The sequence below is a fragment of the Canis lupus genome, chromosome 22, assembly GCF_048164855.1.
Source record: "Canis lupus baileyi chromosome 22, mCanLup2.hap1, whole genome shotgun sequence".
Lineage (NCBI taxonomy): Eukaryota > Metazoa > Chordata > Mammalia > Carnivora > Canidae > Canis > Canis lupus.
The window spans coordinates 35,640,062-35,653,531 of NC_132859.1; the positions used below are offsets into that span (position 1 = coordinate 35,640,062).

At 36.0% G+C, this 13,470-nt stretch overlaps 1 protein-coding gene across 14 annotated transcripts in view; it reads right to left on the minus strand.

The window, feature by feature from the left end:
• The window catches only part of NEK10 (NIMA related kinase 10), a 222,816-nt gene that overhangs the window by 33,808 nt on the left and 175,538 nt on the right, over window positions 1-13,470 (minus strand). For 10 of the 14 annotated variants that reach the window (XM_072793048.1, XM_072793042.1, XM_072793043.1 and 7 more), the window contains 2 exons: window positions 9,714-9,751; window positions 9,474-9,614 (listed from right to left, as the gene is read on the minus strand). In XM_072793048.1, coding sequence (XP_072649149.1) covers window positions 9,474-9,614; window positions 9,714-9,751 — 179 coding nt within the window. Of the gene's footprint in view, window positions 1-9,381; window positions 9,615-9,713; window positions 9,752-13,470 lie in introns of all 14 variants that reach the window. The other 4 variants (XM_072793047.1, XM_072793045.1, XM_072793044.1 and 1 more) reach the window with 2 other exon arrangements.

Genomic DNA, 13,470 nt, shown 5'->3' on the forward strand with positions numbered 1-13,470 from the left:
ATCCTGGGACTCCAGGATCGCGCCCCGGGCCAAAGGCAGGCGCCAAACGACTGAGCCACCCAGGGATCTCTCAACCAATATATATTTAAGTAGCTGAATCAGTTTGCACTCTGACGAAAAGAGAATCCATTTTTCTACACCTTAATCAACAGTATGTATTATCAAACCTTTCAATTTTGCCAATCTTTGTTTTATTTTATGTTTATCTAAATGCTGGTGAGGCTATTGTACTTCTTGGGTGAATTTCCTGTTTGTAGCCCATGCTTCTTTTTCTTATTGATTAGTAAATGTTCTTTATTTGGTATGAATACTAATGATTTCATTATATTTTATATGTTAAGAGTATTTTTATCTAATCTGTTACTTCTTTTCAATTTAAAGGATATTTTCTATCCCTATCATCTAAACTAAAGGTTAATTTTTAGTCTTAGGTACCACCAGAACAGGCTCTCAGACATTTGCTGCTACCGTAAAATGGAAAGACATGTAAAATCCCATGACTAGTTCAGCACTAATCCTGGGGTGTTCTGGCGGGATTGCTGAGATGTGAGTAATCTCATGAGTTAGGACTGAGGGAAAAAGGAAATCTGAGACTGGGAAGGATAGTTTTGTATACTGGCTGTACCACTTACAAACCCCCTTGGTTTCCTGAACTACTTCAGCTAATCCTGGGTATGAGAACCATTATTCCCCCTTTTCTATCTGATAAATGCTCACAAATTTTTATATATCCTCATATCAGATTTATGTTTATTTAGGCCTTAATAATTTTAAGAAAACAGGGATCCCTGGGTGGCACAGCGGTTTGGCACCTGCCTTTGGCCCAGGGCGCGATCCTGGAGACCCGGGATCGAATCCCACGTCGGGCTCCCGGTGCATGGAGCCTGCTTCTCCCTCTGCCTGTGTCTCTGCCTCTCTCTCTCTGTCTCTGTGTGACTATCATAAATAAATTTTAAAAAAAAGAAAACAATAGTGATAAAAATTCAAATAGATGTTGTTTCTAAATTTTTTATTGTTTATTTAAATTTTTAAAGATTTATGTATTTATTCATGAGATACACAGAGGGAGAGGCAGAGACACAGGCAAAGGGAGAAGCAGGCTCCCTGTGGAGAACCTGATGCAGGACTCCATCCTGCGACCCCAAGATTACACACTCTGAGATGAAGGCAGACGCTCAACCACTGAGCCACCCAGGTGCCCCTGTTTATTTAAATATTGATTAACTTTCAAGTTGTGGCCAATGTTAGCCATACCATTCTGAGTTTTAAAGCATTCTCTCTCAATAAATCTTTCAGATTAGCATATGCTTCCTATCTTTTCACCAAAAACTGAAACACACATTTATGTTGATAATTTTGTCCTATTTTTATTAAAATAATTTTCTCTTTAAAAAAAAAACAGAAGCTGATTATATTTCAATGTCAGTCATATATAGTATGCCTATGATTTGTATCTAAGTAGTTCCTCCTGAAAAAGACAGACAATATTTGGTCCCATTAAAATTTAAATCCAAGTTTAAAATTGATTCAATTTTAATTTCATTTTATAGTTTTATTATAATAGTGAACTTAATTCGTGGATTTAATTTTAAAACTTAGAAGGAAGTCACAAAATTCCTCATAAAAATAATTTATTTAAAGGTATCAGAAACTTTTAAAAGTAACATTTGCTATCTTACTCTGGTTAGCATGACCCTAAAGAGCAATCCCCTCCCTCCACTCCTGGGATGGTACATTGGAGGACCTGGAGGAAGATCAGTGCTTTTTAAGCATGAATGTGGGGCAGACACTGGAACAGTTTTACATATTTAGTTTCATCTAGTCCTCAACAACTTGTGAAGGGCAATTGTTTTTATCTCATCTTACAGATAAAGAGAGTAAGATTAAATGGGGCATTTGGGTGGTACAGTCAGTTGGGCTTCTGACTCTTGATTTTGGCTCGTGAGATTGAGTCCTGTATTAGGCTCCATGCTCAGTGCAGAGGCTGCTTGAGATTCTCTTCCTTCCTCTCTCCTCTGCCCCTCCCCTCATGATCCCTCTCCAAAATAAATAAATAAATCTTTTTTTCTAAAAAAAGAGGGTAAGATTAAGGAAACTGTCCAACAAGATCACAGAGCAGGTGACAGTTGGAACATGAAACAAGGCAGGTCCTAAAACACCACACTGACTCAGTCTAGACAGGAGCTGAGGGCTCCCACTTCTCTTTCTGACTCATCACTAGGACTATTCCTTTGGTTACCTCAAATATAAAATAATATTTATACTCCTTCCCAGGCCTCAAATACTATCTCTCTTCTTAAAAGGGTAACTATTTTTAACATGATGTTCTACCCATGCCTTTGAATGTTTAATGGATTAAATATTTTTGGAAAGCATCTGTATCTAATAAACTGGAAGCATTAGGTCTTTGTACAGTATACTCTCTGCTTTTTTATTTCATGGCACATCATAATGGCAAAGTTAGAGGCCCTTTCCTGGTGGTTTGAGACTTGATTTATGCTATACATCCAGTCTACTGAAACTACAATTCACAACACAAGTTCTGAAACTGGTAATTACTACAATTTTAACAAAAGATGGATTACACTGTATTCTTCAAGTTGACCAAGATATAGTATGACCTCCTATTTTTTCTGAATTCGCTTTGCTAAGAGTCCGGACTTTTTGAACAACTGCAGAAGAGAATGTTTTGGGCAGGAACTCCCTGAAGAAGCAAAGAATACTTTTACTCTATGAATGGGGCCAAAACATATATCGGCTTGTCTGTATTTGACCAAATGCCCCATTGAAAGACAATACAACCTTTCAAATTTTAGTATAGTGAAGCTTTACTCTTACCTCTTTCCTTCACTTTTCTAAAATGAAATAAAATAACTGAATTGTAGTTCAGATCTACAAACGTTCAACAATCCACCTCTAAGGCCAGTAGCATAGGAGGCACCAGAAGAAGTTCAACAAAGGATATTGTACTCACAAGGGTTCCTGAAAAGTTCACCCAGAAAACCACAGGGGATAGAGATTCGATGCAAAAGCTAGATTTGAGAAGACCATGGAGAATAAGGCCAGGATTTGATGTGACGGACGGTATATTTGAGTTCTGGAACTCAAGGAATTCAGGAACTCCTTCTGAGTTCCCAGAGGTGGGAACTGTTTCAGGCCCCTGAGATGGTGAGCTGACAAAATAAGAGAGTTTGCCCTATAGAAGTCTTGCTTTCATTCATGGTCACAGATGGAACCGTGGACTGGGAACCGGAAGTCAGGTTGTGCTGTTCCACTACATTTTTTGGATGCCAATGTGGAAGGATAACCATACTCAATAATCAGATTGGATACCAGCACAGGCAGTCTCAAAGCCTCAGGAACACAATGCCAAAAATACCACTCAGGAAAGAAGAACAGAGAAAAGAGCAATTCTCAGTTTGTTTGATTTTAATCTGAGAAATCATCAGTACATTAAAATTTACATTTAAGGTAATTGTCTTCTGATATGAGGAATGGGGGCTTAACATAAAAATTAAGTTTGATTTTGGGAAAATATGAAAAGTTAGATGTTTATTGCTGAATTTATAGCCTAAAAATAGCATATGCATTTGGTCTAGTCTGTACAACCTGACTTTTCTCCACTGATTTAGTTATTTCTTTCACTATGCTACAATGACTATGCAAGTCATGCTTGCTCCCTTTATTCCTCCTAGAGGGAACATTTTTTTAAAAAAGTCAACTCAATTGATGTAACCCAGAATTCTCAAGAAGAAAATATTGTGATACAAAAACACACTATGTTCAGCACCATGGATGTAAAGACTAATCAGTCAAACTAAAGAACAAAACAAAACAGCACAGAAAGAGAAGATGGCATACCAACCCCCATTCAATTACCTGAACAAGAAGAATTTATCCCAGTCATGGTAAAGAGGCAAAATTATTATTGCTTAATTCTCTGACATCATGCTGAAGCATTTTCTAATACCTCCATTTGATCCCAGGCTAATACTATTGGGTAATGTCCCAGGATATCTAACTAAAAATCCACACCAACAAAAGTACAGGCAGTTTATAGGCTGTGGTGTTCCTGACTGCAGAAATTGATACACTGATCTGCCTTTATGGACTGATAGAGGTTAACCACAAAAACATATAGTTTTATTTCACCAGTCTAATGCTCAATTTAACAATGTTATTTCAGCTTTTCTTGACTAACTATACAAATTCCTGTTCTTCAAATGCTCTTGGAACCAGCTCTTTTATTCTCCATCTGGTTCCATCAATAATGGGTTAAATAAAACTAGGGCACTTGCCAAAGAATAACTTTAAGAAGAATTATGCTTTTGCCTTCCAATACAGTAGAAAACAATAAATAATTATATAAATTAAAAAAAAATTAACACCCTCTCTGAAATGCCCCAAATAATCTATGGAATCCATACTGAGGAATATCAATGAAGAAGGGGTGAGGTCTATAGGATGTCTGGATGACTCAGTTGGTTAAACAATTGATTCTTGATTTTGGCTCAGGTCATGATCTCATGGTCCTGGAATGGAGCCCTGCTTTGGGCTCCATGCTCAACAGGGAGTCTGCTTCAAGATTTTCTCTCTGCCCCTCCCACCACGTGCTCTCTCTTAAATTAATTAATTAATTTTAAAAAATTGGTGAAGTATAAGATATATGAGAGGGCAGGTGGTTGGGTAGGCCAGAATAAAGAGGTCTCTTGCCTCTTTCTCATTAATATTGGCTCCAATTGTCACTATCTTTAATATTCAAATTACTACATGACAGTAATTCAAAGGGGATTGTAAACACCCTGAAACTATTTTTAAATTCCATTAAAAAGTATTACTAAAAGCAGTTTGGAATTTGAGAGCTTAGCCTTTCTCCATTGATTCAATTATTTTGTACACTGTCAGGATCCGTCCAAGCCACATTGACCTCCCTTTCTTCCAACCAGAGGGTGGTGTTGCTTTCTTCCCCTCCTTCCACTTAGCCTTTCTATCAGGGCAAAAAACCCCAGGGAAGAGTTGTGAGCTAACATTTAACAGCCGATTTGCGATTTGCAAATTATGATCTTGGATTGGAACCATCAATAACATCTGTGAGACTGAGTATCTCTTTGGAAAGACATTATCTTACAAAAACGTGAAAAGAATCTACATCTCTAGGCAGCATTCACCTGGGACCTGTTTCCCTTGGCAGGAAGAATTAGGAAGCAAATCACCACTGGTAAAAAATTTGTTGTATCCCACCCCTTCCCCAGTCTTAAATCTAACATTAAAATATCACTGTTCCCTATTCTTTACATAATCATAAGATGACTTATGCAGTTGCTCTCAATAGCAAGCATAAACAATGGTTTATACAGTGGTAGTCTGTATTGGCTACTTAGTAAATAGTTTTCAGGGGCCTGACCTCAGAGGAAGTACTCAAGATATATTTAAACTATATAGAGATGCTTACAATTTGGTTGGGAAATCTAACCAATTTATCCAAATCCCAACAAACAATATAAGAAAGTATATAATTATATGCCAAATTACATGGTATAGACTAGTATTATAAGAAATTTGATTAAAATCCAGTGAGCACTTTTGTTATAGGATAACCATGCAATTGCCATGCAACAAAACAAGAGAAGGCATGTACTCCAAGTCACTTTGGCAATTGTAAAATTTAGTATTAATTGCTTTATGTCAATAACTAACTTGAAAGTAAGCTACTGAAGGTTGCTCATGACAAGGACTGGAATACTAAGCCATGCTCTCTGGAATACTTGGATGAAACACTGACTACTTTATTTAGATCTGACCTTTATGAACAAAAGACTTAAATATAAAAATAGCTTCTCAGTCATGTAGTAAGAAAGAATAATTAAGAACAGAAATCATGAAGTGACAATTTCTATTCAAAATGCAGAACATATGAATTCCCATCTATCAGCTCAGTGCTTGGCTGTTTGATGCTGAGAAATGGAAAAGTTAGCAAGGGAGAGGGAAATGTCAGTGTTAATCCAGTCAAATTAGGCCATACTCTAGGTTGACATTACATTTGCACTTTAAATTTGGGTTTGATTGGTGTTCCCCAAAATTCACATTTGACCCATGCTAATGGCATACATATTATTAAAATGTACTCTGTGTACTCGACAAAGGATACATTTCTCATAATATGTTTTGGTATGATTTAGTTTTCACAAATATGTGGTACCATGTCTCCTACTTCAAGAGGAAAGACTTGTTTTTTTTTGTTGTTGTTGTTTTTTGGATAAAACACACCACATATTTTCTGCCTGCAAAACATCCAGTTGTTAGATGGACACACAACAGAACCAACCAATTATTTTTAAGCAACTGGAGTCTCCGAAGAAATGGGGTACTTAATATAGCATAATCTTACATAGTAAGTAAATTGGATATAAAACTTTCCCAATTCTCTTTTCTTTCTATTGATTATATCACAGAGTAAATTAGTATAGAGCAAGTGTGTCATCCCCAATTCTCAAATAGTAACTAATATTCTTTCATAACAAAGAAAAGACCTTAGGATAAGTAGATAATAATATCCACTTAGAATTTAATAATATTGTTTTGCTTATACTTTATTTTATAATTGCCATCTATTTTTGGCAAGTGATTCTATACTGGTTTCCCATTTGTAGCAATAATATAAACTCTCCTTTAACTAAATTTAAGTTGAGGAAGTGAGTCAAATTAAGGAAACCTATATTAGGAAAATAGTAGTACAGATGATACTCAGATATGGTCAAACTTGTACAATGGTAAATAATCAGTGATCAAAATTAAGAAATAGAGGTAAAATATTTAACATGTTAAAAATGTGCATTCGTTCATTCAGTCCATGTTAGTGTTAATAGCTTCATCCATACAAGATAGAAGTTCCTAAGTTTTCATTTCTGTTGGTGAAGAAGTGCATGTATCTGTATATGGATACATCATATGTATAAAATAGGCATAACATAAATTCTTTACCTAATCTAGTTAGTATCAAAAGACAGAACAGAAGGAATTTAATAGTGTTAACTTGAAATGGTTCCATAGTTTACAGTTCTACAGGAGTTTGGAGGTGCATTAAGTACTGCTGCATCACCACAGTATGAACCTAGAAGTTCACATTAGGAGTACCAGATAGAGAAAATCATATTACAATATAGCCACTTGGTACTCTAAAATCATAGCTCTCACCGTATTTTCTGCCATAGCATATGGAAAATGATGTTTACATTCCAGTTATGGCCCTGGGAACACATCCAGGTTTTAACAAAATTCTTCCCTCCCTGATAATTTATTTCCGGAATATTTAGACAATACAAGGCTGTGGCTGTTGGTTATACATAATGTTCATTTCGATCCAAAAAAGTGAAATCAAATGTCAAATAAATTATAATACATTAATATAGGATGCTTGTAAAAAAATTAATCATCTACACATTTCAGTGCTTTACCTATTCTGAGTAACAAATATTCAAGATATAACTTAAAACTGCCCAGACTAATAGTATCTCATGACACATTGGTCCAAACTTGTTTCCCTATTGTTGGAGAGCTTTATTAATGTCACCTTTTCACTTTCTTAGTTAGGCTAGAGACACAGAGGTAACAACTGGAATGCAGCATGATTTGCAGATGAGGTAAGCTAAGTGGATAGGCCTGGTTCCAGCTGTTTGTGATTTGATAAAGTAACAATAGTCCAAACTTAGTCACCACACTTTAAAAAGTATGACTTCTGTATTAAGCAGAAAAGTAATTTTGCACTAAGATGGAGAAAAATATTTATTTTATTCAACGGCAGAATAACCCATAAGTACCAACCCAAATGTTCTCCTATGTACTAATGTGTCTACAATATTAATAGAAACATAGCTCCCTTATGGGTGCATGCCAGCACTCACTGACAACATTATAGAATATTCTATAATATCTGCCACGATATTTTTAAAAATTGAATGCTTTAACAAACTGTAAGTCTAAGAAATATATTATATGTAAACTGTGCTATAATGCAGTTAGTTTGTTTAAAGGTCAAGAGATCAGACAAATTTTATGGACATAAAATAAGTCTTAAACTGGGCTAATTCAACATGCCCTTTAGGAAAAGAAATTCCTATTATCAATCACAACAGAGCTGTGAGTTGCTTACATAAATACGTTCTTCTGCCCTTGCTATTATAAAATCAATCAACAACCATTTTAGCTTCATGATTATGTTATGTATGAACTTACCTTATGCCAAACAGCATGGTCAGCATGATAGCTATGGACATCTTAATAACAAAACCACCTTATTGCATCTATGAGGGTATAAATGGCCCCAGACTGTCAGTAACTCTTCCAAAGCAAATTTAATAAATACGAAGACACGGACTAATCTTACAGTAAATCAATTCACATCGCTTATGTTCACCATAGGTGTTAACTCTACAAAAGAATATGAATTAAGGAAGCCAAAATGAAAATAGCATTGGGCAATATTGCAAATTAACCAAAATAGTAAAATAGAACTATATACTGAAGAGTCATATATTCATACATATGTTAAAAGCACAATCACCATACTTTTTCCCTGAATCGTCCAGGTTTAGCTAACAGTTTAACTATTACTGTTGTACTTTGGTCCTCTTTAATAGAAATTCGAAACATTAACTAGCACACTCTGTTTTTCACCAAACCATTACTATAAACTTTTATGTTTTAAGAACCCATAATTTTTAAATTATTAGAAAAACAATGTGATATCATATTGTTTTAATCAAATACAAATAGAAATAACCAAAAAGGACTATCTGTGTCATAATAAAGGAGATAGACCAAGATAAACTTAACTCCCTCATATTATATAGGTTATAGAACCTATAGGTTAACCTATAGGTTATAGGTTTATATAAAGCTTATAGAAATATGAATATAGAGCACCTGGGTGGCTCAGTCGGTTAAGTGTCCAACTCTTGATTTTGGCTCAGGTCATGATTTCAGGGTATGAGACTGAGCCCTGTGTTAGGTTCCAGGCTAAGTGTGGAGTCTGATTAAGATTCTCTTTCTTCCTTTCCCTCTGCTCCTCCCCCTGCCCCCTTCTCTCTCTCTAAAAACACACACAAAATATAAACATAAAAGTTACCTTTTTTTTTTTTTTTTGCTAGTAGGTATGCATTTTAAGCACAAATAATTTAACTGGTTAACATCCCCACCAAAGCAGAAATGTAAAAAAAAAAAAAAAATTTTTTTAAAAAGCAGAAATGTAAATTTTAGAAAAACAGCCTATAATATTTCAATCAAATAAGTGAACACAGAAAGCATTTTGATACTGTTAAATTGCCAAACTAATAACGGTTGACAAACAAAATGAAATTCTCCTGCTGTTTGTATTAAAATTACCTCCCAAGCATCATTCAGACATTTCAGGCCCAACTATAATTCTGTATTCGCCCATTGTATGCTTGACATCAACTTGATCTAATAAGTACTACCATGATCTTTGAGATTGCGAAGAATCACAGCGGGAAGGCTATGGGACTGCCACCCCGTCACTAACTCGGCCTCTAGCTCCTTAATGTGGGCCCTGAGCATGAGGGGTGGTACTTTCAGAAGCAGGTCAAGAGGCAGCAAAGCTGAAGAAATAAAAGGGGGAAAGATATGAAACTGTAACATAAATCACACTGCATATCAGAGAGGCATGCGTGAATTTGTTACTGACAACACAGAATTACCTGGTCTTGGTCTGGATCCAATTCCACCAGTGAAGTCCCTGAAAAGAGAATTAGAGGCCGTTAGAGGACTTATTCAACTTGGATTTGACTAACATTGACTAAAAGCCTATATCTTCTATGGTTTAAATATAAAAATTTTAAAAAAGATTATCTTCCCTCCAGATGCTCTGAAGAGCTTAATAAAGAAGAAAATAAATGCATTCAAACCCACAACAGACCTCGCATTCCATAGGCACATGGAAGAACCCTGTCTCATCACAGTGCTTTATAAAAGCTCTAAGAATGATTAAGAGCCTATATTTTAGCATTTTGGGTAAATAATAAGAAAATTATTGTACTTAAAATCAAAATGATGATGTTATATTAAAAGTAAGTGTTTAGAGGTACATGGGGAGCTCAGTCAGTTAAGCACCCAACTCTTGATTTCAGCTCAGGTCATGACTTGGGGTCGTGAGATCAAGCCCCATGTCCAGCTCCATGCTCAGTGGGGAGTCTGCAGAAGATTCTCTCCCTCTCCTTCTACCCCTTCCCCCTGCTTGTGCTCTCTCTCTCTAAAATAAATAAATAAATCTTTTAAAAAATAAGTGTTTAAGGGCACCTGGGTGGCTCAGTCAGTTGAACATGTGACTTTTTTGCTCAGGTCATGATCTCACAGTCATGACATCAAGCCTTGCCTCAGACTCTGTGCTCAGCAGGGAGTCTGCTTGAGATTCTCTCTTTCCTTCTTCCTCTGCCCCACCACCCAACTCTCTCTCTCTTTAATATAAATAAAATAAGCCTGTAAAAATATGTTTAAAATTTTGCATGTAGTGTTTTTCTATGTTTTGTTCCTGTTGTCTTAAGAAAGAAATTATAACTCTTTCTATGAAATGAGATGACTTTTGCATTTAAGAGGATGACATATTTCCTTAAGTTTCCAGTGTTATTAACATTACTTGTTTGCCTTGCCCTAAGATCCAGACTTCCTGATCATTTTACATTTTTGTTCTCAGAGCCTTCTACCCCATGGAGGTGGCCTTACAGCCTATCAGGGCCAGCTGTAAATACGTTCAACTTTGTTCTTTCCACTGTTATCTCGAGCAAATTTCTTAATAGTTATTTTAGAATGAAATAAGAAACATCTGTGCCCTGACAAGTTATAAGAACTATATTAAATTGAATGCAACAAAATTTAATGCAATATTTCAGTCCAACAAAAACATACTCAACATCTCATCTCCTACATTCAAGGCACGTGATAGGTATCTGCTGAATAGGAATGAAGGGAGGAACTTAAATACAAATAAACATGGCTAATAAATCTCTTAACCTAACATTTTCATTTTAAGCATATGCATACCCAAGTTATGAAGCAAAACAAAACTGGCACTCATTTGCCCACTGCCCAACTCTAAAAACTGGTACTCATTTATCCACTGCCCAACTAGAGTTCTAGAATAATACCAAAATCTTTGCATCCAATGGTAAGTTCCTTCCCTATCCTCTTCCACTCCTCCCAACTACCCCCTAAGCCAGCTATCTCCTGACCCCATTATTTTCTCTGTCCCTTTCCCAGTCCAAGTTTTCAAGTCAGTGGAATTTGCCAGTCTTATACAGTTAATACACTCTCCCTAGTTCTGGGATAAGGGCCATGTTTACAGGAAAGACAACAGGTAACTCTTGCCCTCAGAAAGTTCAAAGGGGTTCATAATCTCAGTAGTATCCACATATGGGCAGAATGCCTCCTGGCTGAGCTGAGGAGCAGAACATCTGTTCTAGCACCTCATATCCTTGCTTACATTGATAAATCACAGCACATGGAAGTGAGTAACCCTGTGCCTTAGCCTTCTAGTCAGGTCTAGCACAGAAATATAATGCAAACCATGAACATATGTTTACATTTTCTGGGAGCCATATTTTTAAAAAGTAGAACCAAAAAAGTGATATTAATTTTAAGAACATATTTTATTTAACCAAATATATCGAAAATATTATCATTTCAGCAGGCACTAACTATAAAAATTAGTGAGATATTCGACATTGTTTCATATTTAAATCAATAGTAAAATGAAATTAAACAAGTCATTCCTCAGTCACGCTAGCTACATTTCATTTCAACTGTTCAAGATTCACATGTGGCCAGTGAACTCCATATTCAATAGTGCATGCCAACCTCTTTTCTGGAAGATGTTGGTCACTGTCTTCATAAACATTATGACCGAGGCTAACGGTCATGCCACATAGCTGCTAAGCCTGCAATAACTCTTGGCCTATCTTATATCTTAAACGGTGAATTATAATGTAACTCATGGAGATCTTTTACTCCTAAGGTTATAGGTACTTTTGATAGCTGATAACCACTCATATGCCGAATTAAGTAGATGACTATTCCAGGTGTCCTGGAGAATCCAAAATTTCAAACATTTTTACAAATTAAAAAATGGGCTAGAGATGTACATGAAACAGACTATCCTGACAATGCTGAGCTGCTGCCAACTTTGCCACTCCTTAATATAATTCTAAATTCCTCTTGAATGAACTTTAGGGGATCTTTAACCTAACCATCACACATTCATTCAGACAATATTTATTAAGGGCCTACTATGTGGAGAAACTATGCCAGACAATAGAGAAAAGGTGGTGAAAAGAAATAGTCCCTAGCCTTGGAACTTACAAGCTTGTAGAGGTATGGAAGAAAAACTGTTAATTTCTCTGGAGATTATATCCTGGATCCTAAGAAAGAATAGTCATCTGAAATTTCCAAATAGAACAGACTCATTGTAGCTAGAAGTGACACCATTTAACTATATGAATGCTGGGGCCACAGATGGGACAAAAGATTGAAATTATGCAGAGCCTGAGGGAAGTCTGCCTCTAGACTGAACTGGATTGAGTGCTTATGTCCAATAGAGCATTATGGCTGCAAAAGATAGTTTCTCATGATTGCATAAGCTGGAAAACAGACAGAAATAATTTAACATAGAGAGAACATTCCAGAAATGTTTCCTGGTGAAAAGGCTTCATATAATGAAGCTTGTGTCCTCTGAAACTTCTGAAATGGGAAGTAATTAATAGAACTTCAGGCTGATGAAACAGAATTTCAGGGGAATGGAAGGTTTCAAAGGATTTTGAAAGGTCATCCCTTCTAACTCTCTTTAGATCTGGGATGATTTCATCCAGATTTTATAAGCCAAAGCAGAAACTGAACTGGATTTGGGTGTTAGCCTACAATTTCTACCCCAAACCAATTATAGGTAAGGTGAAGACTGAAAGTATTAGGCTTTGCAATTTTTTAAATCAACTTTTCACTGAATGCAGGGTAAATTACTTGGATACTTATTGTGTCAGAGGAGTCCTGGCCATGAGGGAGACAGAGTTCTAGAATTTTATATCTTGTAAAATTCTTTTGAATATATTCTGAATCAAGGAAATATTTTCACATGTATGGGAGGTGCATTACATAATTTAGTTCAGTTGCAAAATGTATTAGTACTAGCTGATGTTGGTAAAAAAGGAGAAATATTTAACATTATGAAATGAAAGGGATGACTTACTGTATTAAAACAATGCCTTCTGAGGCTATGGTAATCACACCATCTGAGCTAACTAGCACTTTACTTCTTGGAAGTCTCTTTCAAGTAGCGACATTCATAAACATGTCCTGTGTGAAAGAACAGCATTATGCAGGGTTGAGTTCTCCTGTCACCTATCAATAATGTTAACAGAGATGATGTCACTCCAGGAAAGGAGAATAGTGCCCCTGTGGCTCTCCACTCCT